The sequence below is a fragment of the Corvus cornix genome, chromosome 10 (genome assembly GCF_000738735.6).
Source record: "Corvus cornix cornix isolate S_Up_H32 chromosome 10, ASM73873v5, whole genome shotgun sequence".
In the NCBI taxonomy this organism is placed as follows: Eukaryota; Metazoa; Chordata; class Aves; order Passeriformes; family Corvidae; genus Corvus; species Corvus cornix.
In genome coordinates this window covers 12,047,686-12,070,082 of record NC_046340.1, presented here as the reverse complement: position 1 = coordinate 12,070,082, position 22,397 = coordinate 12,047,686, and the positions used below count along the sequence as shown (strand labels likewise).

The 22,397-nt window shown below is 50.1% G+C and overlaps 1 protein-coding gene across 1 annotated transcript; it reads right to left on the bottom strand.

The window, feature by feature from the left end:
* Positions 1 to 3,237: 3,237 nt before the first annotated feature.
* Positions 3,238 to 22,275, bottom strand: KIF23 (kinesin family member 23). Its single transcript, XM_039557973.1, is given in 24 exon segments — positions 3,238 to 3,967; positions 4,410 to 4,480; positions 4,983 to 5,064; positions 5,754 to 5,836; positions 6,716 to 6,840; positions 6,843 to 6,945; positions 10,195 to 10,374; positions 11,676 to 11,849; positions 12,097 to 12,254; positions 12,484 to 12,651; positions 13,429 to 13,588; positions 14,035 to 14,154; positions 14,240 to 14,319; positions 14,595 to 14,697; positions 15,084 to 15,205; positions 15,480 to 15,592; positions 16,796 to 16,837; positions 17,788 to 17,958; positions 18,926 to 19,035; positions 19,829 to 19,965; positions 20,401 to 20,506; positions 21,399 to 21,527; positions 21,748 to 21,811; positions 22,191 to 22,275. Coding segments are annotated over 24 exon segments (2,628 nt in total). The 5' UTR covers positions 22,202 to 22,275; the 3' UTR covers positions 3,238 to 3,951.
* Between the last annotated feature and the right edge of the window lie 122 nt (positions 22,276 to 22,397).

Here is a 22,397-nt window from a genome sequence, read left to right as displayed (position 1 = left end):
GGCATGGAAACGGGAGCAGGAATGGAATGGAAACGGGAATGGAAATGGGAACAGACACAGAATGGACATGGAAACGGGAATGGGATAGAAATGGGAACAGGAATGGAAATGGGAACGGACACAGAACGGACATGGAAATGGGAATGGGAATGGAATAGAAATGGGAACGGACACGGAAACAGGAACGGGAATGGGATAGAAACGGGAACGGAAATGGGAATGGAAACAGGAACAGACATGGAATGGACATGGAAATGGGAATGGGAACGGAAACGGGAATGGAAACAGGAACAGACATGGAATGGACATGGAAATGGGAACGGGAATGGAATGGAAATGGGAATGGGAATGGAAACAGGAATGAGAACGGGATAGAAATGGGAACGGACACGGAAACGGGAATGGATAGAAACAGGAACGGGAATGGAAATGGGAACGGACACAGAACGGACATGGTAACGGGAATGGAAACGGGAATGGGAGAGAAACGGGAACGGGAATGGGAATGGAAACGGGAACGGGAATGGGATAGAAACGGGAACGGACATGGAAACAGGAATGAGAATGGAAACGGGAACAGGAATGGGATAGAAACAGGAACGGACATGGAAACAGGAATGAGAATGGAAACGGGAACGGAAACTGACACGGAATGGACATAGAAACGGGAACCAGAATGGGATGGAAACGGGAACGGACATGGAAACGGGAATGGACATGGAAATGGGAACAGACATGGAATGGAAACAGGAATGGACATAGACATGGGAATGGGAATGGAAACGGGATCGGACATGGGAATGGGAATGGAAACGGTAATGGGAATGGAAATGGGAATGGACATGGAAATGGGAATGGACATGGGAACGGGAATGGGAATCGAAACAGAAAGGGAATGGAAACGGAAGCAGAAATGGAATAAAATGCAATGAAATAAAACAAATGAAAAAGAAATAAATAAAAATAATTTAAAGAAAATAAAATAAAACAAAAAGAATTAAAATAAATAAAATAAAATGAAAAAATAAAAAGAAATAGAAATAAAATAAAATAAAATTTTTAAGAAAATTAAAATAAAAAGAATTAAAATAAAAAGAAATTAAAATAAAAATAAAACAAAAGAATTAAAATTTTTTAAAAAATTAAATAAAATTTTAAAAAATAAAATAAAATAAAATAAATCAAAAAGAAATAAAATAAAACAAAACAACATAAAATAATTAAAATAAAATAAAAAGAAATAAAATAAAAAATTATTTCAAAAATGAAAAAAGAATTAAAATAAAAAAGAATAAAATAAAATTAAAATTAAAAGAAATAAAATAATTAAAATAGAATAAAATAAAAAGAAATTTAAAAATTAAAATTAAATAAAAATAAATAGAAATATAAACAATATAAAAAATTAAAAAGATAAAATTTTTAAAAGAAATAAAATAAATCAAAATAAAATAAAAATAAATAAAATAAACCAAAGTAAAATAAAAAGAAATTAAATAAAAGAAAATAGCTCAGGAAATATTCCAAAAATCCCAGATTTTTGGATATCACTTGGAGAAGGCAAATCCCAGAAAGCCCCGAAGCTCCTCACACTCACCTCCGTGCATCCAAACCCCGGGAATTTTCCACATTCCAAACCATTTGCCAGCTCCTCCAGGGATTCCAGCTCATCCCGGGGTTCCCAGCTCTTCCCGGAATTTCCAGCTCATCCCAGGATTCCCAGCTCATCCCGCGATTCCCACTAAAGGTTTTCCCTTCCCTTTCCCTGTCCCATTCCCTTGCTGGGGGCTCTCCCACATCCACATCCCGGGAATTCCAGGAATGAACGTGTCCAAGGCCAGGCTGGAGCAGCCTGGGAGAGTGGGATGGGATTAAGATCCTTCCCAATCCAACCCATCCCAGAATTCCATGGAATGCCGGGCTCCAGCCCAGCCCTGCCCATCCCTTCCAGCTCCCTCCAGCTCCTCCTCTCCAAGCTTCATTTTCCCTCGGGATTTGCCTTTCCCGGGACCCAGCGGCCACGGGAGAAAGGATTCCAGAGGAAGAATTCCAGAGGAAAAGCCGGAGCTGGGAAAGAATCTCTTGGCCCCAGACTCCAGGGATATCCCGAGGAGAATTCCCGGTGCTTTTCCACCGTTTCCCGCACCCAACTCTTCTCCGTGAGCACCAGTTCCCCGTGTATCCCGGTTTTCCACAGGAGTATTTCCAATGGAATTATGGGATAATGGAATCCCAATCCAAGAGACGGCTGCTCCTCCTTAATGGATTCACGGACTCATTTGGATCCCAGAAATCAGAGCTTTTCCCGGAGTTTTCCATCGTGGTTATCCCGATCCCGCTCCTGATCCCCCCACGGGGGAGAAGAAGGAGCAGGAAGAGCTTTGGGATCAGGGAAGCGCTGCCCAGCTGGGATATTCCAAGGAGTCATTCCCTATCCCGGGGCGGAGCCTGATTCCCGCCGGGAAAGGCTCGGGAAGCGGCGCCATTCCCGGTGGTTTTCCCGCCCCATCCAGCGGTGCTCCGGGAGAGCTGCTTCCCATGGATCCAGCCGGGAGCTGCCTCTGGAGCTCATGGAATTCTTCAGGGGCTGGAAGACCTCTCCCTTTGCCCCCTGCACATTCCCGAGATCCCTCCTGAGCTCTGGAATTCCAGCACGGGAAAGAGCTGGAGCTGCTGGAGCGATTCCAGAGGCCCTGGAGCTGCTCTGAGGGCTGGAGCCAGGCTGGGAATGCTGGGAATGTTCACCTGGAGAAGGGAAGGATCCAGGGAATCCTCAGAGCCCCTTCCAGGGCCTCAAGGGGCTCTGGGAGAGCTGGAGAGGGACTGGGACAAGGGATGGAGGGACAGGGAATGGCTTCCTGCTGGGAAAGGGGAGATTTGGATGGATACTGGGAATTGCTGCCTGGGAGGGTGGGGAGGGGCTGGGCTGGAATTCCCTGAGTGTCCCTGGATCCCTGGAATATCCCAGGCCAGGCTGGAGCAGCCTGGGATAGCGGGAATTGTCCGTGCCCGTCGGATCCCTTCCAGCCCATCCCAGGATTCGATGATTCCAAAGCTCGGGAAGAAAAGCTTCTCCTTATTCTGGACCCCCTCGGATCGAGGCAATCCATTGGAATGGCTCCAGATATTCCCAAATTCCCTTTCCACCCCCAAATTCCCTGTTCCAAGCCCATCTCGGGATCCCAAGGCATTCCAGGATTTCACATCGGGAACGATCCCAAAAAAACGCCTCTCATCCCAAGTTTCTGCGAAGACAGGGAAAGCTGCTCCGCTCGGCATTCCCGGAACAGCGGGAAGAGGGTTTGGAATTAAAGGATTTCTTTATTGATCACATGGAGAGCAAATTCCCACCCTACCCCTGAGGAAATCCCCCTTTTCCCCCTGTTCCCAGATGGAAAACATTCCGTGATTTCCTCGCACGCCCGAAGCGGGCGGGATGGGAATTCCCGCTGCTGCCAGCGGGATTTTGGCGACTCTGGAATGTTCTGGCAGCTCCTGGACAACCTGAAATATTCCAGATGGATTCTTGCCGGAAGAAATCCGTATTCCCAAGGTTTTCCTGGCTCCAAGAAAATCGGGAATGGCTAAAAACCCCCTTAAAGTGCTCAAAACAGCAGCGCCCGGATCTCCTCGGGAGAGAGGAAGAGGGAATGACCAGAAAAGATGGATTTGGGACTGAAAATCCGGGAAAAAGCGGGAAAAACCTCCGAGGGAAAAACCTCGCAGCTCCACGAATACAGGAAGGGTTTGGAATTCCAGAGGGAGACTCAGGACTTCCCGAAATCGATGGGAAAGGACACTTCCAATCCAGAACTTCTTTGGGATCGTACATGGAACCATTTCCCGGCACAGGATTCCCGGAAAAGCTCTGGGAATGAGCACAAAGCGGTTCCTGAGGAGCAGCGGAGAATTCCTCAGGCTGGGAAAAACCAGGATTGCAGCGGGAAATGTTCAGGGCTTCCGGCGCCTGCGACGGGAAAGAGGCACACAGAACTCTCAGGATTCATCCAGAGGAATTCCGGGAGCAGCCAACAGCCCATTCCTGGTTTTCTGCAGCCCCAAATCCCACAGCTCCTAAAAATGCCAACGTTTAATCCAAGGAAACCCCAAAATCTCCGGTGTTTTCCTTGGTTTTTTTAGGCAGTGGGAGCAGCAAACCAAGCTGGATTCCCATCCTTCAATTCCCTCTTCCCACAGGGAATTGGAATCTGGAGAAACTGGAATTTCCCAGTGGATAACACGAGCAGTCTTTGAAAGGGGGCAGGAGAGGGAATTCCAAGGAATTCCCACTGCATTCCCGACCCTTTTGCAGTCGGGAATGCAAAGCTAAAGTGGGAAGAGCAGCAAAGTTGGGGGAAAAACATTCCCGAGGTTTGGAATTGCTGGGAAAGAATTCCAGGAGCACTCACTTGGGCTGGGCGTGGTGCTGGTATCCCGGTCCCAGCGCCGATCCCGCCCTCATCTCCACGGCCACGGAGCACTGGGAATACAGCCAGAGTCAGGATGCTTCCCGCCATTCCCAGCATTCCCAAAGAATGCCCCATCCAGAGGGCTTGGGATCCCCTGGATCCCTGCAATGCCCAAGGCCAGCCTGGGATAGCGGGAAGCAGCCCTGTCCTTGGAATGGCCGGATGGGGATGAGTTTAGGTTCTCTTGGCCCAACCCATCCCATCCCAATCCCATCCCATCCCAATCCCATCCCATCCCATCCCAACCCCATCCCATCCCATCCCATCCCACCCCATCCCAATCCCATCCCATCCCAATCCATCCCATCCCATCCCATCCCAACCCCATCCCATCCCATCCCAATCCCCATCCCAATCCCATCCAATCCCATCCCCATCCCCATCCCAATCCCATCCAATCCCATCCCCATCCAATCCCATCCCCATCCCCATCCCCATCCCATTCCCATTCCTATTCCCCTCCCCATCCCATCCCAGAATTCCAGGATTGAGGATGAGGCATTCCCAGCTCACCCTGGTTTCCACATCCGTCCATTCCGAGTCGGCGGCGTCCCCGGCAGGGTCGGGATCGGGAGGGGACGAGCGGCGCTTCCGCCTGCACCGGAAAAGGCGGAATTCCAGCACGAAACTCATGGAATCTGCCACATTCCCAATTCCCACCCTGCGAAACGCTTTGTCCTTCCTTAAAAAATCCTGGAGCTGCAGCAGCTCCAGCATCCATAAATTTCTCCAAGTTTATGGGATTGCAAGTTGGATTTTCCTGTTGGATCATCCGGTTCCATGCACGCTCCTGGAATTCCACAATGCCAGAAGCTCAGGTGTTCCACGACTGGAATCTTGGGAATTCCAGGATTCCAGAAGATCAGATTAAAGGAATGTTGGGAATTCCACAATTGCAGAAGCTCAAATGAAAGGTTCCACAATTGAAACCTTGGGGATTGCAGAATTCCAGAGGCTCAAATGAAAGGTTCCACGATTGGAATCCTGGGAATTCCAGAAGCTCAGATTAAAGGTTCCACATTTGGAACCTTGGGAATTCTGGAATTCCAGGACCTCAAATGAAAGGTTCCACGATTGGAATCCTGGGAATTCCAGAACCTCAAATTAAAGGTTCCATGATGGGAACCTTGGGAATTCCACAATTCCAGAAACTCAGATTAAAGGAATTCCAGAAGCTCAAATCAAAGGTTCCACATTTGGAACCTTGGGAATTCCACAATTCCAGAGGCTCAAATGAAAGGTTCCATGATTGGAATCCTGGGAATTCCGGGATTCCAGGCTCACCCGGTAGGAGATTCCTGCTTGAGGGTCTCGATGTCCGTGAACTGCACAGCCTGGCCACCGCCCCTGGTCCTGAAAACGTCCCCCTGGAATGGGAAAAGGACAAGGAAAAGCGGGATTGGGATAGGAATAACACCAGGATTCATCCCAGAATTCCAGCCCGAGGAGATCTGGACACAAATGGATTCCTGCCAGTGGATTGTTGCCTTTTTCCACAGGGAAACACACGAATCATGGGATCCACGGTCACGGAATCCCAAAAATCATGGGATCCACCAATAGTGGAATCCACGAATCACAGGATCCCAAAAATCACTGAATCCACAAACCATGGGATCCACAAATCATGGGATCCCAAAAATCACTGGATCACACAAATCACAGGATCCCAAAAATAATGGGATCCACAAGTCATGGAATCCACAAACCATGGGATCCACAAACCACGGATTCATGGAATTGTTTAGGTTGGAAAAGACCTTTAGGATCATCAAGTCCAACCCTCAAAGCACCACTGAAGGACGGCCCCAGGTGCCACTTCCAGGAATTCCTTGGACACCTCCAGGGATGGGTACTCCAAACCTTCCTTGGGAAACTCCAAAGCTCCCTGGGCAGGCAATTCCCATTCCTTACTTTTAAGGAATCATGGAATCCCCCAAGATCATCGAGTCCAAGCTGTGCCCAATCCCTCCATCCAGGAATTCCTTGGGAATTACCCAGGGATGGGCACTCCAAACCTCCCCGGGCAATTCCAATGCCTGACCACCTTTTTCCATGAAGACATTCCCGTGAATTTCTGATGGAAAACGCTGAGCTCAACGAGCCTGGAATGGCTTCGATCAAACAACGGCCGAGCTCAAACCGACAACTTCCAGGGAAAACCTTGGAACCCAGCCACGGAAGCTCCAAAGCGAATTTGGGCGGTTCCAACTCAACATTCCCAACATTCCCAAGATGCTTCCCACCTTGATGAGCTTGGTCTGGATCTCCCCGTCGGAGGCGAGCTCCTGGTGGGTCAGCAGGTAGCGGTCACACCTGGCCAGGGCCTTCTCGCTGGGCGCGTCCACCGTGATGGCCCTGGGCACGCGCGCTGCAGCAGCGTCTCCGTGGGCACGTGGCCCGGCGGCCGGTGATCCACCCAGCGCTCCCCGCCGAGCGGGGAACGCCGCGGCCGCAGCGGCGCCGCCGGAGTGCTCTGGGAACGGGGAGACGGCAATGAGCACCGGGAACGAGCACCGGGAACGAGCACCGGGAATGGCTGGGAAGGGTTGGTGGGAGCGGCAAGGTTTGGTCAGCGAGGTGGATGTTGAGGGCACCACCAAGAGCCTGGCGTGGAATGATGGATGGAATATTCCAGGCTAGGTCCTGTTTCTTGGGAATTGTTGTCTAATCTGTCGCATTGCACATCCAGGAAAGTTTCCTCAAGGAGGAAATTTAGGTTTGGAAAAGTTCTTCCCAAATTCCCCAAAGTGCACTTGGATTAAACCCCGAAGGCACCACCAAGAGCTTGGCATCAAATTATCCATGGAATATTCCAGGCCAGTTCCCATTTCTTGGGTATCGAATTATCCATGGAATATTCCAGGCTACTTCCCATTTCTTGGGCATCAAATTATCCATGGAACATTCCAGGCCAGTTCCCATTTCTTGGGCATTGAGTTATCCATGGAATATTCTGGGCCAGTTCCCATTTCTTGGCCATCAAATTATCCATGGAATATTCCAGGCCAGTTCCCATTACTTGGGTATTGAGTTATCCATGGAATATCCCAGGCCAGTTCCCATTTCTTGGGCATCGAATTATCCATGGAATATTCCAGGCCAGTTCCCATTTCTTGGCCATCAAATTATCCATGGAATATTCCAGGCCAGTTCCCATTACTTGGGTATCAAATTATCCATGGAATATTCCAGGCCAGTTCCTGTTTCTTGGGTATTGAGTTATCCATGGAATATTCCAAGCCAGTTCCTGTTTCTTGGGTATCGAATTATCCATGGAATATTCCAGGCTACTTCCCATTTCTTGGGCATCGAATTATCCATGGAATATTCCAGGCCAGTTCCCATTTCTTGGGCATCGAATTATCCATGGAATATTCCAGGCCAGTTCCCATTTCTTGGCCATCAAATTATCCATGGAATATTCCAGGCCAGTTCCCATTACTTGGGCATCGAATTATCCATGGAATATCCCAGGCCAGTTCCCATTTCTTGGGCATCGAATTATCCATGGAATATTCCAGGCCAGTTCCCATTACTTGGGTATTGAGTTATCCATGGAATATCCCAGGCCAGTTCCCATTTCTTGGGCATCGAAATATCCATGGAATATTCCCTGCCAATTCCCGTTCCTTGGGCATCGAATTATCCATGGAATATTCCAGGCCATTTCCCATTTCTTGGGCATCAAATTATCCATGGAATATTCCAGGCCAGTTCCCATTTCTTGGGTATGGAATTATCCATGGAATATTCCCTGCCAGTTGCTGGTTTTTGGGAATTGTTGTCCAATGTGTCACATTGCTCATCCAGGGAAGTTTCCTCCAGGTGGAAATCTCTGGTTTGGCTCCTCCCAAATTTCCGACTCCACATCAGAGGAGGGGAGGGGATTGTCCCCCTCTATTCCACACTGGAACAGGCGTTTCTGGGAATGCTCCCGAGGATAACAGGCTGGGATTGTTGGGATCAGGAGCTGGACTCCGATCCTGATGGATCCCTCCCAGCTCAGCCTGTTCCACATTCCCGGAATACTTTAACCAAGCAGAAAAGAGTGTCCTCATGGACGCAATCCCGATTCTAGATGGAATTCTGAGGCAGCCAGGCAAACAAATCCATCCTCAGGAGGGATTTCCAACATTTCCGAGGGATGGAGAGCCCACAACACTTGTGAGAACCAGGGAATCGCTCCCAGCTGTTGGAAATCCATGAGAAATGATGGAACTCCAGCCATGGAATTTAATGACCATGGAAATGTTTGCTCAGGAAACATCAGAACATCCTGGAAACTTTAAAACTAGAGACATTCCAAGATCTTGGAATGGGTTTTTGGGAGAGGATTTGGAGATTCTGTTCCATTTACGGAATAATTTTGGAGGCCTCTTAATTATGAGGAGGTTCCACCACCCAAATCCTTGGATGCAAATCCCATCAGCTGATTAATTAACGTTAATTAGGAGGTCTTTGACCAAGAGACAGGAGATTTCCATGGATTTTTTTGGGAAGCAATCCTTCCAAGGTGCCTTAGGAATGATGCTCTAAGGAGAGGACATCCTGTGGTTGATGGATGAATTCCTTGGATCAGCACTTGAACAGCTCATCCCTCGCTTCCAAGGGCCAGAAAGTTTGGGAATACTCCCCAGAATGAGTCATGCCATGAAAAACTTCCCTCCTGCCAGGAGCTGGGATTGCACCACTCCGGGATTTACCGGAGTGCCAGGAAATGGGATCCCACCAACAGCAGTTCCACGGAAATCCATGGAATCGGGAGCTCCCAGTTTAATGGGAATTAGGGAAGAGAGTTAAAGCTGAGGCCCACAGGTTCATCCAAGGAATGTTTCCAGGCAGCACAAGCTCCCAGAGCACCTTGGAAGCTGGGAAATTGCAGGAGGGATTGAAGGAGACCCGAGGGAAAGGGAAAGACCAGGGAAAGGGAAAGACCAGGGAAAACATGAGGACACCCACGGCTAGAGCAGAGTGTGGCCACCTCAGAGCTCCCTAAAAGTGGGAATTCTCAACTTCCAAGGAAGTTCCAAACACCAAGAGGGCGGAGAGAGCAGCCAGGCTCAGTCTGGGACCAGCGGGACACATTTAGGAACAGCTCTACTCTATGTTAGGCAGACTCGAGGGCAGAGAACACTTAAGCTGGGCTCAAGGTCCGAGAACCTTTAAGCCGGGCTCAGCCCCGCTAAGGCCAGGACTAACCCTGCAGCACGGATCCTCTTCCTGCTCTAGCTCCTCTCTAGACCCGGGCACCTCGAGCACTCCGGTCCAGCACTTCCCTCTCCTCCTGCTGGGGCTGGGCCGGGCTGAGGCCGGCTCTGCTCCCGCTTTATTCCTGGATTTGGGAATGCTGTCTGGCTTGCAGGAAGGGGCTCTCTCCTCCCACTCCAGCACGCAGGAGACCACAGAGATGCTGCCACAAGAGTTGGAGCGCCTGGGGACCCGCGGGGCCACCCGGCTGTCCCCAAGCTCAGCGGGGTCACCACAGCTCTGGGGAGAAGGGAGAGGTCAGTGAGACACGGGAGGCATCCAACAGGGACAGACAGATCCGGGATTTCCCGCTCCTAAGGATACCAGGAGGTGGGAGAGGGGATGAAGAATGAACAGGACACAAGGAATCCAAGCTGCTCCAGCTCTGTGCTTGGGGGCTACTGATGACTAAAATCCCTGCGCTTCATCCTAAAAACGCTCTTCCCTCAATCCAGAAGGTTTGGAAGTGACTTACGGGCGCTGGGGAAGGAGACACGGATCTCGGGAGAGGCTTTTCCCGCTCCCTTTCCCGGGAAGGCCTCTCCAGCCTCTCAGCTCTGGGCTCGGTGACGATGGCCTTCAGCTGCTTCAGCTTCTCGTCCTTCACCCACAGCTTGTTCTGCATCTCCAGCTGCTTGGCCGCCACTCGCCGCTCCTGCCGCGACAGGGAAAGCAGCGGGAAAACATGGAATTGCTGAGCTCGGAAAGCCCTCCAGGATCACTGACTCCAAGCTGGGACTGAACCCAGCTCTGAGTGCCACGTCCAGGAATTCCTTGGACACCTCCTGGGATGGGGGTTCCAAACTTCCCGGGGCAGTTCCAGTGTTTACAGCCCTTTCCAGGAGGGGATTTTCCCAGTATCCAAGCTGGCCCTCCCCCGGCACAGCCGGAAGCCATTCCCACTCATCCCGTCCCTGTTCCCTGGGAGCAGAGACCAACCCCCGGCTTTTCCTTTCCCTTCCTTCTTTCCTTTCCCTTCCCTTTCAATTCCATTCCCTTCCCTTCCTTTCCATTCCATTCCCTTCCATTCTTTTCCTTTCCATTCCTTTCCATTCCCTTCCATTTCATTTCTTTCCATTTCCCTCCATTCCATTACTTTCCTTTCCCTTCCATTCCCTTCAATTCCTTTCCTTTGCCTTCCCTTCAATTCCTTTCCTCTCTGTTCCTTTCCCTTCCTTCTTTTCCATTCCTTTCCATTATATTGCTTTCCTCTCCCTTCCATTCCCTTCCTTTCCATTCCTTTCCCTTCCCTTTTCTTCCATTCCCTTCAAATCCTTTCCCTTCCTTTCCCTCTCTTCCATTCCTTCCCTTTCCCTTCCATTCCTTTAAATTCCTTTCCATTCCATTCCCTTCCATTCTATTCCTTTCCTTTCCCTTCAATTCCTTCCCATTCTTTTTCTTTCCCTTCAATTCCATTCCTTCCCTTTCCCTTCCTTTCCTTTCCATTCCCTTCCATTCTATTCCTCTCTGCTCCATTCCTTCCCTTTCCCTTCCATTCCATTCCATTCTTTTCCCTCCCTTTCCATGCCATTCCTTCCCCTTCCATTCTATTCCTTTCCATTCCTTTTCTTTCCCTTCAATTCCTTTCTGTTCCATTCCTTCCCCTCCCCTTCCTTCCCTTTCCATTCCCTGCCATTCCAATCCTTTCCTTTCCCTTCAATTCCTTTCCATTCCTTTTCCTTTCCCTTCCATCCCATTCCTTCCCCTTCCCTTCCTTCCCTTTCCCTTTCCATTCCCTTCCCTTCCTTCCCTTTCCCTTTCCATTCCCTTCAATCCCTTCCCTCCCCTCCCTTCCCAGCAGCAGAGCTCACCAAGCACCTCCATGAGCAATTCCTGACCCGGGATTCTCGCAGACACCAAACACAGCAAGAAATCCCCTCCCTAAGGGTGCCCCACACCCAAATCCCAAACCCTGGCTACCTCCATCCCGCTTTTCTCCCAATTCCCGGCACTCACGCATTCCTTCTCCCACTTGAGGGAGGTCTCTGTCACCATTCCCTGCAGCCTGGCCTCCAGCCTCCTCTTGTCCGACGCCTGCCGCTGCAGCTTCTGGCTCTTGCTCTCCAGCTCCTGCTGCAGGTTCCTCTTGTCCTCCTCATAAATCGTGGCAGTTTTCTCCAAAATCTCGATCTGTGGGAACAGAGGGAGGATTTGGGTGGGAATACAACCCCTCCAAGGTTTGTATTTCCCTGGAAATAGCGGTTTCCAATCCTAAATTGCCCCCTTTGGATACTTTAAAAGCCTCGCCTCCTAAAAAAGCCCAAAAACCTTTCGTGAAAATTCCCCCCAAAATATTTCTTCCTGATATCACGGAATTTTCTGAATGATCCATTAAAAAAAAAAAAAGGGGGATTTGCTCCAAAATGACCCAACTGACCTTGTATTCCAAGGTTTTAATCTTCTTCTCCAGGCGTTCCATCTCCGTTCGCTGGCCTGTTATGGTTTTCTCCTTCTCAGCCAGTTTTCCTTGGATATAATTTTCCTTGGATGCGACACTGGAGTCAAATTCTTGCAGCATGGTTTTAAAGGCGAGAACTGGAAGAGAATGATGAGATTTTCTCTCTTATCTCTCACCTTCTCCCTTATCTCCCTCACACCCAAAGCTCTGTTTTTCCCAACCGATTGAAAGCCCAAAATTCCTCAAAAAAAGGTGGAAAAGATCAATCGAAACAAGAAAATTGGGATGGAAGGGATCCCTTGAGGAGTAAAAAAGGCACCAAATCTGAGCTTTGCCCTGTTGTTCCAATTTGGGGCAAATTCCTACCGTTTTTGGAAAATTCCTCTGCCAGCATCTGCCTCATTTTGTGGCGCTGCTCCAGGGCCTCGATGAGCTTCGGGAGTGTTTGGTCATCGTTGATATCCAAGAGCTCGCAGGAAGGCAGGGGAGGGAAGCTCTGGAAAAACAGCTCAGCAGCCGATGGCTCCTCTGGCTCTGCAGGATGGAAAATCCGTCAGCAGGACAGGAAAATTCCCATGGCCAATGGGGAAGAACTGGGAATGACTGACGGGAGCAACAGGTTTCCAAAGAGGGGATGGATGGGAAAGGATTAAATGGGATATCCTCGATTCCATGTTTTACTCTGAAAGTGGGTCCTGAACGTCCAGGAACATCCCACAATTTCCTTGGCACAATTTCCTGTCAGGAGCTGCAGTATCGGGACTGCAGATTTATCCCAGTAACAAGGAATTCCTCGGAGATTTCCACAGGGAAGCCGCCGAGTGGGAAGAGCAGCGGCCGCTGCAGGGCTCACAGGGCGCTGAGGCTCCTCTGGCACTCTTAAGGCTCAAAGGAAATTGGTTTCAAATTTCATTCCCAGCCTTTAATTCCTAATGGAAAACTGCTGGAATCATGGAATGGTTTGGGTTGGAAGGGACCTTAAAGTGATCTCGTTCCATGGGCAGGGACGCTTCCCACTATCCCACATTCCAACCTGGCCTCGGGCATTCCAGGGATGAGGCAGCCACAGCTCCTCTGGGAATTCCAGCCCAGCCCTTCACAGGGAACAATTCCTTCCCAAGATCCATCTAAATCTCCCCTTTCCCAGTGGGAACCATTCCCTGTGTCCCATCCCTCCATCCCTTGTCCCAGGTCCCTCTCCAGCTCTCCTGGAGCCCCTTTAGGCCCTGGAAGGGGCTCTGAGCTCTCCCTGGAGCCTTCCCTTCTCCAGGTGAACATTCCCAGAGCAGAATTCCCCACTCCAGCCCTCACCTGCTCCGATGGGGCCGCCCCTCAGCTCCAGTTTCCGGGACAGCTCCTCCCGGAATGCCTGGTTCCGGAGGCGCCGGCCCGGGGTCAGCCCGCACAGGGGCCTGTCCACGGGCCTGGCCACCTCCACCTCCTGGGTCATCTCTGCAAAACGCATCACTTGCTGCAAGAAAACAGGGAAAAGCTACCAGGAGCAGCTGGATCTGGGATTGGGAGCGGGGGCTGAGTCACTAAAAGTAGGAGAGGATGGATTATCCGGCTGAAATAGTGAGGAGTTGCCAGCTACGGTTGGGGATCATCCAGAAACCTCCCCACAAGGAGCCACAAAACCTTGGGCAGAGCCAGCTGGAATTCTTGGAATAGTAGGGATTAAACACTTCAATATGGCTCCATGGAATTCTATAAGTAGGGAAACCTTGCCCATTTTCCAAGCAGGGAGCAGGTGTAACTCAAACAGGGAAAACAAGACTCGGAGAGCAGATTTATCCTACAAAATTATAATGGAAGTGCTCAAACAACAATTAGAGCTCCTCAAATCTCTTGGAGCACAAGAATTCAGGGAAAAAACAGGAAAAGAAGAGCAGGAGGGAATGGAGAAAGGGAATTTACCAGGCTTTCCTCATAGTCCTCAGCCTTGGGATTCACACACACGATCATCCGAACTTTCCCTTCTCCATCAAAATAGTTCTTGAAGAGATGAGTCAGTTTGGAATCTCTGTATGGAACCATCTGGGAATAAAGGCCATGGAAGATCCAGTGAGTTTTCCTTACCCACGACATCAAATTCCAGGATAATTAGGGAAGGGATGCCCACCTTGTTCGTTCCATACAATTGGTTTTCCCGCAGAACCTCGATGCACGTCCTTAATGTCATCAGCGACTGGTTGATATTCCCTAAAAAAAACCCCAAACTCCGTGAGCAGCCCTTGGATCACATTCCCGAATTATGCAGAAGAATAAATCGCCTAATTAATGATATTTGTCGCAGCTAATTGCTCTAATGAACCGAAGCGACACAAGCACTGCTTGGTTTCCAAACGGGAAGATTTAAGGTCATCAAATCCTAACTGATCGTAACAAGAATTCCTGGGATTCTTCCCTAGGAGACAGCATTAGTCGGAGCTGAATTAGCAGGGTTAATTAGCAGGGTTAATTAGCAGGGTTCTTACCTGCCTCCCGCAGCCTGTTCCCTTCGGCTTTGGTCCTGTTGGTTCTCTCGCTTCCCGCCAGATCCACCAGGGACAGCTGGCTCAGGGTGATCTGCTCCTTTTCCTGGGATACAGAGCAAATCCTGGATGCCTCAGTATTCCCTCTGAAGGGGTGGGGGGACACCTCATCCCAACACCCACTTCCAAATAACGTGCTGGATACAAGCTCTGAGGGGTTTGTACAGCACAGGGAGCTGGGAAGCACCAGGGTTTTTTTGGGAAGTTTGGCAGATCCCGACTGCCTTGGGCCACAGGATCACTCAAATTCCCAAAATTTTAGCTTCCCAACGAAAACAAAGGAAAAGGTGAAAACCTAAGGAATCGGCAGTGTTTTAATGCCGCCTTCCCGACAAAAAGAAGATGAATTCTGTCACCTCCACACTTGAGACACACGGGAGCTGTTTCCAAGGCAACCTCCATAAAATTCTCCTGGAATAAGGCGGAACCCACCTGGAGCACGTTGTCCCCGTCCGCATCCAGAGGAGCCTGCGCCAGCTTGATGATGAACACGGAGTGGGAGCGGCTGGATTCCCGGTTCAGCTGCGTGTTGGCGATGCGCCGCTTCTTCTGCCCTGCTCAGACACCCCACATTCCCACCAAATCCTGCTGCTTTCCCACAGTTCCCACCTCTTCCAGCATCAGGATGTGAGGGATTTCACAGCTGTGGGATATTGGGAAGGGTTGCGAATGGGGAGGCCCTAAATGCCCCAAGAAGGTGTGGATGGCTCCACCCCTGGAAGTGTCCCAAGGCCAGGCTGGATGGAGCTGATCCAACAGAATTTCCTTGCCCATGGATAATGTTTAAGGTGCTGGGATGTGGGAGCAGCCCTGAATTCCAAGACTTACCTCTCCAAAAGACTTCAAAAGCTTCCTCTGTGGATTTGACCTCCACTTCGGTGCAGCCCGTCACGTACATGTTGTGGTTCTGGTCTTCCCGAAGGATTTTGGACTGTGGAGGTCTTCAGGATAGCAGGAAAGAGGGAAAAACAAACAAATCCCGTTAGAGTGGAGTTTTCTGTGCAGCTTCCTGCCATGCAGGTTTTCTTGGAGGGCAAAATTCAGTGTGAAAAGGTCAAAACTCCGAGGGGAAATTCAGAATTTGGAGGGAAAAGGTCACAAGTCAAGGGGAAAAGGTCAAAAATTCTGAGGGGAAAGGTCAACAATTCTGAGGGGAAAAGGTCAACAGTTCTGAGGGGAAAAGGTCAGTAATTCTGGGGGAAAGTGGTCAAAATTCTGAGGGAAAAGGACAAAAATTCTGAGGGACAACAGTCAAAATTCTGAGGGGAAAGTGGTCAAAACTCTGAGGGAGAATTCAGAATTTGGAGGGAAAACGTCACAAGTCAAGGGGAAAAGGTCAAAATTCAGGGGGAAAAGGTCAAAAATTCTGGGGAAAAGTAAAAAATTCTGAGGGGAAAAGGTCAAAAATTCAGGGGGACGACAGTCAAAATTCTGAGGGAAAAGGACAAAATTCCAAGGGACAAGGGTCAAAATTCTGTGGGAAAACGGTCAAAACTCTGAGGGAAAATTCAGAATTTGGAGGGAAAATGTCACAAGTCAAGGGGAAAAGGTCAAAATTCAGGCGGAAAAGGTCAAAAATTCTGGTGGAAAAGTCAAAAATTCTGAGGGGAAAAGGTCAAAAATTCTGAGGGGGAAAAGGTCAAAAATTCTGAGGGGGAAAAGGTCAAAAATTCTGAGGGGGAAAAGTGTCCAAAAATTCAGAGGGAAAAGGCCAAAAATTCTGAGGGAAAAATGTCCAAAAATTCTGACGGAAAAAGGTCAACAATTCTGAGGGAAAGGACAAAAATTCAGGGGGAAAATGGTCAAAATTCTGAGGGAAAAATGTCAAAAAATTCTGAGGGAAAGTGGTCAAAATTCAGGGGAGAAAAAGTCCAAATTCTGAGTGAAAAGGTCAATTATCCAAATAAAAGCTGGAAGAGGGAATACAGGACATGGACACACAGCCAAGATTAGTGACACTCCAGCTACCGCTCTAATTAGCAGCCATTTAATTGCAATTAATTGCTCTGGTGGTAGCTATTGCTTTTCTACAAGCACACAGAAGCGAGGAGAGCATCCTAGATTTCCTAGAAAAGCAAGGAAAAGCAGGGAATTTTCTGCTTCTACTCAGGGGAAATGGCACTGGAATAACAGGAATAACATACACAAAGTCTCCATTTCTCACAGGAGTGTTGCAACTGTTCCACCTACCAAAAAAACACGGAAAAATATTAAATCCTCCATTTCCGCCTCAAATCTTTCCATCTCTCACGCACCGCAGCTTCCAGAGGGAGAAATCATCCTGGATTTTTTTTTGGGATGGGGTTGGGGAGTAAGCACCAAACCATTGAATGGTTTAAAAGCATTCCCAGAGATCCAAACCCTTTTGGAATGAGAACCCTGGAGGCAGCTGCTGGTTTGCTTTGCCCTCGTTAGTCTTTGTTAATGAGGCACTCCTTAATGAACACAGGACTGATGGGCTCTGTTAATGGAGTTGGAATTTCAATACATGGATTCCAAGAGGAATTTGCAGATTTTCCCTACTTATTTTAGGCCTCACAAGTGCCCACCTATGGAAAAATAACCCCCAAATTTCACGAGGAGACAATTAATTTCTGGTTTTATGGGAATTACCGATAGCAAGTGGAATAATATGGACATATGGAGCACCAAACCAGTGTTTTTCACTGGTTCCAGGGAAAAAAGCCACGGAATGGCTTGTTCCAAGTTGGAATGACCTGTCAGAACAGCAGGAATAGATTGGGAATATCAGTGGCATACAATTGCCTAATTAATTAAAGATTTGCTTGTTAATCACCCGTCCTAACGAGGAAGGGAGCACCAAGCATTGGCCATCAGTACTGAAATATTCCTGCGGGACTCCTTTCCATGTGTTTTTAATGGTGATTCCCAGGAATTCTGAGCAAGGCTCCCTAAGGCTACAACCAACAAACCACGCTGGAGATACTACCAAAGCCTCCTGGGCTGGGAATATGGAAATTCCCAAACTCCCTTGGGTTTGATGGGCTCCGAGGAGGTTGCAGATGTCAGCAGAGGACACAGAGACACTGCAGACATTGTCCTCATCCCCCTCTTCCAGTGGTTTGGTGCTGATTCCCAAGCCCAGGCGAGGAAAATGCCGGATTCCCAAACTCACTTGGGCTTGATGGATTCGAAGGGAGCCTCTTCCAGCAGGTCGTAGATGTAGTTGTTGTAGATCTCGATGTAGGACACGAAGACGCCATAGACGTTGTCCTCATCCACCTCCTCCACCCTGCAGTGATCCTGGACGTTGATCATGTCGGCAAATTCGGGATCCAGCTGTCTCCTGCGGGAAACAAAGGGATGGGGATGGAATTCCCGGGAGCCACAACGCGCCAGGGCACATCTGCAGGGTTGCGGTGGGGAAATGCTCCATATTTGGCAAAATTCTGGTTCTTGGGGTGTCCTGTGCACGGCCAGGAGTTGGAATTCCACGATCCAACTGAGGAAATTCCGTGGTTCTATGGAAATAGCTCCAAATTGGACTTCACAGGATTCTTACTCCAAGCCACAGCAGTTTAGTCCTGGCTTAATAGGTTTAGACCTGGCTTAACAGGTACAAAACCAGACTAAGCCTGCTTGTTTAAATCACTGCTCAAACCACATGGAATACACTCAATTTCCATTCATGTTTTATTTATTATTGTTATTATTATTATTATTATTATTATCATCCCTGCCCATGGCACGAGAACAACTTTAAGGTGCCTTCCAAATTCAGGGGGGAAAAGGTGAAAAATTCAGGGGGAAAAGGCCAAAATTTCTGAGGGAAAAGGTCAAAAATTCAGGGAGGAAAGGCCAAAATTCCTGAGGGAAAAGGCCAAAAACTCTGAGGAAAAAGGCCAAATATTCAGGGGAAAAGGTCAAAAGAATTCTGAGGCAAAAGGTCAAAAATTCAGGGGGAAAGGCCAAAAATTCAGGGGAAAGGCAAAAAATTCAGAGGAAAAGGCCAAAATTTCTGACTGAAAAGGCCAAAAATTCTGAGGGGAAAAGGTCAAAAATTCTGAGGGGAAATTCAGGGAAAAAAGCTATGGAATGGCTTCCTCCAAGTAGAAATCACGTGTGAAAACAGCAGGAACAGAGTGGGAATTTCAGTGGGACACAATTGCCTAATTAATGACTAAAGATTTGCTGATTTTTCCCAACTTTTCTTTCATTTCTTCAAGGGCAGAGCCCAAGATTAATTAAAAGCACCCTAAAAGTGTCCCAGTCCTAGGGAATAAATTCCCTCTGCTCTTCCCAGAGTCACTCACTTCCCAGACGGAGTTTTTGGGACAGGCAGGGCCTCCCTCCTCTGGCGTTCCAGCAGAGCCTCCACCTCACTCTGCACATCCACCCCGTTCTTGTCATCCAGCTTGAAAACCTGAGGGAAAAACCAGGAATTTCAGCCAATTCCAACATCCAGGTGGCAGCCAACAAAGGATTCTTTGATTCAATAATTAATTAGTTTGATTAGGCTGGTATTAATTAACTGATTAATTAATTAATTCATACCACAGCCCTCATTGGTGCTCAACCCACCAAGAGCTGACGGAAACAATTCCCAAAAGAATGTTTTAGAAAAGCTCCCAAGGATGAGAATTCCAGGATTATTTCAGTATCTTTAAATGCCAAAAATCCCAAGGAATTTTGGGAAAAGCCTCCCATCTCCATTTCTTGGCTGACAGGGTGGTGATCAGTGGCTGGACTCCATCTTGGAGGTCTTTCCCAACCTTAACGATCCTGTGATTTTGGACACAGGTTCCTGCGGATCTCATTCCAGAACTCGGGAAGATACTTCTTCATTAATTATTTTTAGAGTTAATTAAAGAATTAACAACTATTTAAGGACAACCAGACCACAGATCTTCATCCAAGCTTGGCCCTGCTCCTCACATCCCAACGGGAAAAACATTAAATCCCTGATTTCTGCCTCAAATCTTTCCGTCTCTCACACACCGCAGCTTCCAGAGGGAGAAATCATCCCGGATTTTTCCTACGATGGGCTTGGGACCATCGAGTGGTTCAAAAGCATTCCCAGAGATCCAAACCCTTTTGGAATGAGGACCTTGGGCTTGGGGTTTTTCCTCTTCCAAGCCCTCCAGCGCCAGGCTGGGTTTCCTTGGCGCAGAACCCGTTATCCAGGGATTTGGGGAGGATTCAGGGGAGGCACTCACGAATCTCTTGGCCTGGAAGGGGCCGATGCTGTTGAAGATCATGGCCAGGCAGCGGGGCAGGAGCCCCCCATCCCCAGGAGATCCCGTCATGGTGTGGGTCTTCCCGCTGCCCGTCACTCCATAGGTGAACAGGAGACCTGGGAATACAGGCAAAGGGAGAAATCAGCGGGATTTGGGGAACGAAGAAAGCACCTCGAGTACCCCACGCCATCAAAAGCGCTGGCAGCTCTCGCCGATCGTCACAGCTGGGAATACTCATGGTCCTCTCCAGGATCCACCAGAAACCGGCCCTGGCACAGCTTGTGCCATCCCTGGAATGTTCCAGGCAGGCCGGATGGGGCTTGGAGCAGCCTGGGATAGCGGAAGGTGTCCCTGCCCACGGGACTGGGTCATCCCTTCCCACCCAAACCATTCCTCTTCCATCAACAGCTTTAAGAGCTTCCGAGGGTGCTGTGCGAGGAGCTGAGCCACAATTCCAAGGAAACAAGGTAAGAAACCTCGGGAGCTGTGAAAGCCTGGGAATGGGAGCCTGCAGGCACGGGGAAGGGACACAGGACGAGATCTCTGCTCACCATTTTTGCCCCGGATCAGATCCTCCACCAGCGGCTTGGCCACCACGTCGAAGAGCTCCTTCTGCACCACCAAGGTGCCAAACACCTCCTTGAAGGAATATTGGGTCTGCCAAGAGAGGGAAAACCACCCTGAACCTCCAGCTCCACGGCCAGGAGCGTCCAGGGAGGATCCCACGGATCACAGCATTCCCAATTTACAGCTAAAAGCTGGAATTTCCTTGGAGCCCCCACCGGAATCCGAGCAAAGGAACACCCGCCGTGGCCAAAGTGGGGCTGGTCCCTCATTTCAATTTCTTTTTTTCTTTAATTTCAATTTTCCCATTTTTTATTGAGTTTGGGATCCTTCTCTAGTCCTACATTTCAACCTGGCTTTACTTTTTTTAATCAATCTGCTCGTTTTTCCAGCAGCACTCTTGCTTAAAATAAAGGAGCACCCGGATTTGAAGCTCCTGAGCGGAACTCGATCTGCCACCATTTAACAAAGCTTTGCCTGTTCCACTTAAACCTTTGGAGATCCCTTAACACACTTCCCACAAGGATTTCCCAGGCTGAAATCGGAAACAAAACCCCAGCTAGCATTCCCACCAGGACAAGCTGTGGATTCCTCATCCCTGGAACATCCCAGGCCACGTCGGAGCAACCTGGGATGGCGGAAGGTTTCCCTGCCCATGGAATGGGATGAGCTTTAAGGTCCTTTCCTGACATGTTATGGCTATGGAAGTGATGCTTCTTTTGCTTGAGATGGGTTTTCGGGTTGAAAACATTTGGATTTGGCACTCCGCAAGTCCCACGAGCCATGGGAGAACTTGGAGAGCAGGGAAAAGCAGCTGGATGTGTCATTCCTGGAATTCCAGGAGGGTTGGGGTGGGAAGAGACCTTAAAGATAACCCCATTGGCACAGGCAGGGCCAGCTCTCATGAAGCCAGGCTGCTCCAACAACACTTCCAGGGACTGGGCAGCGCTTCCAGGCGGATTCCAGGCTGGAATGCAGCCCTTACCTCGCGGTACTCGCCATTGCGGAACACCCGGTAGCCCTCGGGGGGGTGGATCTGCACCGTGGTGTCGTTGATGACCTCGATGCAGCATTCCTGGTCCGCGCGGCTCAGCGGCCGCACCCGGCAGTAAACCTGGGAATGGGGAATGGTGGGAATCAGGGGGGACCGGGATGAGCCCCCGGACCGGGACACAGCGGCAATAAACCTGGGAATGGGGAAAAGTGGGAATCAGGGGGGACCGGGATGAGCCCCCGGACCGGGACACAGCGGCAATAAACCTGGGAATGGGGAAAGGTGGGAATCAGGGGGACCGGGATGAGCCCCCGGACCGGGACAGCGCCCCCGAACTCACCCCCACCGGGTCCTTCAGCGTGGGGTTCGTGGGTTTCTTCGGCCTCCGCGGTGTCTTGGCCCTACTGAGGGGAGAGAGCCGTGAGGGGAGGGGAAGAGCGGAGGACAGGGATGGGGGAAAGCCGGGAAGCGGCGGGGAGAAGCGGGAGAAGGGGGGAAACCGGGAGAAGGGAGGGGGAAAGGAACCGGGGGAGACGGGGAAGCCCTGAGGGGGTCGGGGGGACACCCGAGGGAGGGGGAGGACAGGGAAGGGAGAGGGACCGGGAAGACCTGGGGGTAAAAGCCGAGAAGCGAAGGAACCGGGATGAGGGGGAAGGAACCGGGAAGGGGTTGGGGGCAGCCATGAGGGGCGGCCCCGCCGCTCCGGCCGGAGCTGCCCCACACCGGGGACCCCCAGGCCGAACCCGCCCTCCCCGGGCCCGAAGGGGCTGTGGAGCCACTCACGCCGCCTTCATGTCGCGGGTGCCGCCGCCGCTGTCGCGACAGGGCCCGGGGGTCGCGCTCCGGCCGGCGGAGTCCGAGCGGCGGCCGCGCGCCCGCCGCGATTCAAATCCGACCAATCAGCGCGCGCGGACGCGTTGACGTCATCACGCACGGCGTCACCATGGCGACGCCAAAGGGGCGCGGCCCGAGGCGCGGGCGCCCCCTGCT